The sequence below is a fragment of the Topomyia yanbarensis genome, chromosome 2, assembly GCF_030247195.1.
Source record: "Topomyia yanbarensis strain Yona2022 chromosome 2, ASM3024719v1, whole genome shotgun sequence".
NCBI classification, from domain to species: Eukaryota; Metazoa; Arthropoda; class Insecta; order Diptera; family Culicidae; genus Topomyia; species Topomyia yanbarensis.
This window is the reverse complement of record NC_080671.1, coordinates 240,331,342-240,337,341: the sequence shown is the minus strand read 5'-3', so window position 1 is coordinate 240,337,341 and position 6,000 is coordinate 240,331,342. Positions and strand designations below refer to the sequence as shown.

The window sequence follows — 6,000 nt, the reverse complement described above, 5'->3', positions numbered from 1 at the left end:
GCAAAATCATTGCATTAGAAAAATGCTTGTCGTCCATGAGCAGATAACTTTTATAAAGCAGTCGCGGCTCGTATGCAAGAGCCTCGAGCAGCAAAGGATGCTCAGCGTCTGTATTATCAAAAATGTCTTGTACTCTAAGAACGGGCTGTGAAGTATAATCAAACACTAAAACTGCATGATTGTTCAAATATAATAATCGAGATGTTTATGACATGTCTGATAGTTTTCTTCGATAAAAGAAAAGTGGTATTCTTAAGAATAAAACACTTGCAGTGAAAAACAACACTCAGTTCAGTTTTGTTGGCAGCTACAAGAAAGATTACAAATTCTAGAGGGGGCTAAGTGCTAGTGCCTTCATGCTACCATATACCTATACTACCCATAATCGCAAGTCAGTCCCATGTTCTATAAGACTCCCTATCTACATGGGACTGACTTACGATTATGGGCAGTATACCCACTACTGCACCCGGGGCAATGAATGTTAAAAGCGAGACATTTCAGTACTAGCATCGGCAGGTATCCTCTATACGTTATAATCCATTTTGCTTCTACACTTCTCCAGCAGTTCGTTCGCCTGTTCCAAAACACAGATGTTGAACTTCATAGCTTCGATAAAGGGGAGTTCGCATAGGATGTTATCCAACTCGCCGTGAAACTCCTTGAATTTATATTCCTTCTGAGAACTGCGAGAACTTACAAATTCTGATACGGAAGTTGCCAGTGTAATCAAAGTCATATCCAGATTAGCCTCGTCTCCTTTCCGGGAACGACTCGTTCGTCCGCTGGTAGATGGGCTAATGAAAGCTGTGTCTGTGTTCGATGAACCCTGTAAAGTATCATAATGAGTTTTCTGGAAATCAATAATGGAAATTTAATGTTCTTACATCAAACTCTTGAGACCAATCTTCACCTTCGAGGTGAGTTGTCTGACTAGTTTCGATTGGATTTTTTAATCTAGTATTGGCTCCTGAGTTTCCAAGCGATACCGTATATGCCGTTCGAGCACAGGAAGGGATGTAAAAGCTCATTTCTTCGGCAAATGGCCAGCGACTTTGGTAGAGATCAAATTTGCCCTGTATGTCTGCGCTATACAGGTCCAGAAGATCAGCAGGGGCACCTGATTTGTTGCTTATCTTTTCGAGCTTTGATCTATCCAAGTAAACTCTGCAAAACGGGAATAAACTACTTATCAAACCTTTGTACTTATATTGCATATTTACCTTGTGGATTCTCGAAGCGCATCCCAATACTTACGACATTCGGGCACTGCAATGACTTTCCCAAGTTCAGAGGAAACAGTTATACTAATCTTTTCCCACATAGCATCCTTCGCTACTTTGTTCGAATAATCCTTATGCGTTATTTGGTATACAATCAGGGTTTTAATTTCAAATTCCGTTTTTTTTTTGAAGCGATCTTTGGCTTTTTCTTGGAAGATGTCTGTGTTAAATTTGTGGAATCCACGTTTTCCGGCTCATCTTCCAGTTGTTCGAGAGTTTTCGCTACCTCCACCAGCTCCTCTTCGTTCCAATACATATCCTGCATTTTCAGGGCACTACCGTGGTTAAAAAATTAATTTAATAATATTTGTCTGAATCATTTTAAACTTGAGCTATTTCTAGAGAACTTTTTCAATAGGACATAAGAAATAATAAAATCAATTTAGTTAATTTGTTTTACACGTCCATTAAATTTTTACTCAGATCGTTATAATTTTGTCTATAAACATATCTAATAAATAGTTCGGTAAATTGTTAAAGAAGAAACGAAAATTCGTCCGAGTTATCAGCGTAAGAAAAGCAATCAACCCTCTCTTATACCAGATTAACACATTCAATGTTTATTAACTTAATCATTATAAATCTCTGGAATTTCATCCAAGACTTGCTACCCGAAATTGCAATCTAAGGTAATACACACACCACCAAATTGGACGGTAAACTGTAAAACGTAAATGTAAACTGTAACGGTAAATTTAAACTATTTTGTTGTCAACAGTCCATTTCGTAATCTATACGTGAAAAGGAGAATAACACAATACCGATTTAGTTCTCTGAATCAAAGTTATCAAAGCACCAAATGGAATCATCCAGAACACATCCCGATTGCCACGGAATCCATTGAATGAATCCAGAAAAAAAATACTTTGGGTCGTCCGATGACGCTTTTTTCTGTTTCATGATATTCTCCTAAAAATCGGTTCAATCGCAAATTCTCATGCTCCTGTTTGATATCCACAACTTACCACAACAATTTCAAATAGACTAGTTGATATACCTACAAACTTGATCAAAACTACCAATTTTCCTCTCGGAAACAATTCAGGCTGAATTGATTCCAGCCGGATTTTTTGTGGAGAGACGGAATTTGGAATCCGCGATGTTTCCCGCGGCTGGATTTACACTTCGGGAAACTTGTTTTTATTGTGTAGAATTTTTTTCCGTCACGGAAAATCAAAATCCGTGTCCCATTAGAATTACATGGGGAAAAAAATCCCGCGATCAAATTCCCGAGGTGTACAGTACCCTTAAGAATGTATAACAAATTTGCATCAAATTAGAAAAAATGCATTTAATTTCCATTTTTGCATCAGCTTGGCATTCCCTCGCAGAAAAGTTTGTTTAACAAACGTCCTACGCTGATCCACTTTGTTCGACGTTTTGTTAAATGTAGGGTTAGTTTTTTCTGTAGGGATTTGACGTTTTACACGCAACGCAAACCACATTGCAGGCAACGCAAAAACATTGCACGCAACGCAAAATACATTATGAATTTCTATTTTGATGGAAATAAATGCATTTAATTTCGCTGATTTTTAAAAATGCATCACAAGTGATCTGCCCCTAGGTAAAACCTAATATCCTCTCAAAGTTGATTTCTACTGTTGATTTTTGTCTACTAAAATGCTCGAGAAATGTCAGCCATGTTCTATTTTTTATGTATATGCACAATAATATCCATGAATAAAAAACTTATGGAATCTATTCCAACATTGTGATGAATTTCATAATACTATTCTATGGAAATCATTATTTCTACTATGTTTTCTCCTTACAAATGTCAGCAATTTTCATAAATGGGCACCTATGGCGGTCATTCGGACATTTTCATAAATTTCATAAGACTGTCTTATGAAAATCATAAGAGATGGGTTTGGAAAATTTCCCCTTTAAATCATAAGACAGACTTAGAAAAATCCATTTAAAATCCTTATGTCTGAAAGTCATACGACGTTTTTATGGAAATTCAATGTACATTTTGCTCGGTGTAGGGTCACCAAAAACCCAGTAAAGTTCAGCCGAAAATGAACTGGAATTCTGGCTGGTTCCAGTTCGTTCACGGGCTCCAGTGACACACACTGATAGAATAAAGTATCCATTAATGCGTAGAAAACTACGCATTTTCAATAAAAGTGCACGGTAATTTTTTTTACCCATTTTATGTATTCAAATTGCCCATTTTCGGAAGTTATTCAAGCTGTCAAAAAATGGGTATTTTTTTGTTTCTAACGATGAGTACTTTTTTCCATTTCACTACTACTCGATGAGGTAATGTCAATGGGTATATTGATCTTAGCAATGGATGAAAACTTCTTAAGAATTATTTCAAGCAAGTTAACCTGCAAGCTAAGGATCGTAGCGGAACCTGCAAATTATCGGCCTGCATCGGAGTCCGTGGTGGAAACGGAACATTTCGGCAATGCTCCGAAAACAACGGCTGTTTAGACTACTGAGGATGTTGCAAATATGCGCTAGTTCGGCATTTTTAGAACAGCCAAAAGATCCAGCCATCAAAAATATATCCAGTTGGCGGTTTTATTTTGTTAAGGAGTTTTGGAATAGGATCTCTATCTAGATTCCTATACTTTTGTAAGGAGACAATAATGTGAAATGAGCGTTATTTTATGTTTTTTTTAAATTCAGAAACTATTCTATTGACAGTATTTTTAATCCTGGCGCGATTTTCATAAATGGGTATTTTTTACGCATTTTGTTGTAACAATTCTGCGAAAAATAATGGGTAAACTATACTCAGGTTGACGTACAAGGTCTGTACTCATTTATGGGTACAAACTCTTTACCCATTTAATGGGTTATTCCACTTTTATTGAAAATGCGTAGTTTTCTACGCATTAATGGATACTTTATTTTATCAGTGTGGAATAACCCATTAAATGGGTATAGAGTTTGTACCCATAAATGAGTACAGACCTTGTACGTCAACCTGGGTATAGTTTTGTTATGAGTTCTTACACGATAGTTATAAGTGGGACGCAAGTGATATTTTGATGTACATCACTCGGGGGTATGGTTACGAATGAATTTTATTTTCCATTAAACCTAGGCTAAGGCTGGGTCGCTGCAGTTGCTACGTGACACTTTTTGATAGGGTCAGCATAATCGTTGTCGCGCAGTAGACTCGATTATGCTGACGCCTTCTTTAGTCGCTTCGCGACGGGATGTTTACAAACGTAGGTTGGTATCCACCACACGCCCTATCTATTTGAATTTAAAAATTTGATATGCTATACATTAAATTTTTAAATGTTATGTTATATAAGTAATCTAAATAAACATTCTTTGTATGTTGTATCATTAGTACTATATCAAAATATGAAAAATAAAAATGTATATATAAAATAGAAGTTTGCAAACGTACTATTTTATCTTATTATTATTAATCTATTATATTACTAATAACAATTATTCATATCCACCACACGTCCTATATTCAACGTATGTTTATTAATTTATTGCTATGTATTTAGAGAATTTAAGAATTATATATATTTTAAAAAGTATAAAAGTGTTTTACTCTTGATTTGTGTACTCTGTCTATCTTGTCTCCAATTTGAATGTCTACATTTGTTCCCATGTCTTCAATAACTTTGTATGGTCCAAGGTAAATACTATCTAATTTTGATCCTACCTCGTTCCTCAAAAGTATAAGATCTCCTCTGTTGTAGGTTTTTTTCTTCTGAAGACTGGTTGTAATCTTTTACTCGTTTTGTTTTATCTTTCAATATTTTCTCTCTTACTTCTTTTTGTGATAATTGTAATTTAAATTTAAGTTGTTTTACATAATCTTCAATATTATACAATGGATCTATTTTCTCAATTTCTGATAAGTTTGAAGGTAGGATACATAATTTTCCATAGACAAGTTCGTATGGTGTCTTATTTGTTGTAGTGTGTACAGTTGTGTTAAATGCAAATTGATAATATTTAATCCAAGTATTCCATTCTTGTGGTGAATTTCCGCAATATATGCGTAGGAAATTTCCTAAATTTTTGCGCGAATTTTCTAATCCACCGATTGTTTGATGGTGATATGCTGTCGAATTTAGTTTGTCAATTTTTAATAATTTGCATACCTCTGAGAATAATTTCGACATGAATTCCGTTCCTCTGTCAGTAATTATTTTCATGGGTACGCCATGGTTTAGAATAATAGTTTCAACAAATGCCCTTGCGACTGTTTCTGTGGATTTATTTTTGATTGCGGTTGCTGTGACATATTTTGTTAGATCGCATTGTGACGTCAATACATATTGGTGACCTTCTGGGCTTGGTAGTAAAGGACCTACCAAATCTAAATATACTGTTTCAAAAGCTGTTGAAGCGGTTGTTGTTATAATCATTGGCGTTCTTTTTTGATTTATAATTTTGTTCTTTTGACAAGGTTCACATCTCTTTATGAAATCTTCAATATCTTTTTTCATATTTGTCCAATAAAATCTTTGTTTGATTGTTCGTAATGTCCTCTCTATTCCTGCATGTCCTGACGTTGGAAGTGTGTGGTAATCATTTATAATTAATTTTTTCTTCATATTGTCGTCGACGTATTTTAATTCTTTTTTCAATAAGTATATAGGTGGCATGCCCTTGGTAAGATCATTCATATGAATGTCATTATAGAATTTTAGCGCTTTTTCATCTCTTTTCGTAATTATGAGCTCATTGATTTTATGTTCCACACAAATTTTCTTTAGCGTTT

The 6,000-nt window shown here is 35.0% G+C and overlaps 1 protein-coding gene across 1 annotated transcript; it reads right to left on the bottom strand.

The window, feature by feature from the left end:
- Window positions 1-254: 254 nt before the first annotated feature.
- LOC131682979 (uncharacterized) lies at window positions 255-2,340 on the bottom strand. The gene is made up of 4 exons (XM_058964809.1): window positions 2,281-2,340; window positions 1,224-1,558; window positions 888-1,167; window positions 255-829 (listed from the first exon to the last, which is right to left on the bottom strand). Exons 2-4 carry the CDS (start codon window positions 1,322-1,324, stop codon window positions 527-529), a joined length of 684 nt encoding a protein of 227 aa, XP_058820792.1. The 5' UTR covers window positions 1,325-1,558; window positions 2,281-2,340; the 3' UTR covers window positions 255-526.
- Between the last annotated feature and the right edge of the window lie 3,660 nt (window positions 2,341-6,000).

Bases quoted from the DNA above. Each gene is read 5' to 3' on its own strand.
- LOC131682979 (XM_058964809.1), bottom strand. From the start codon at position 1,324: ATGTGGGAAAAGATTAGTATAACTGTTTCCTCTGAACTTGGGAAAGTC. The intron at 1,168-1,223 runs GTAAATATGCAA...CCCGTTTTGCAG, and splicing joins GCGCTTCGAGAATCCACAAG to AGTTTACTTGGATAGATCAA. The intron at 830-887 runs GTAAGAACATTA...GATACTTTACAG, and splicing joins ATTGGTCTCAAGAGTTTGAT to GGTTCATCGAACACAGACAC.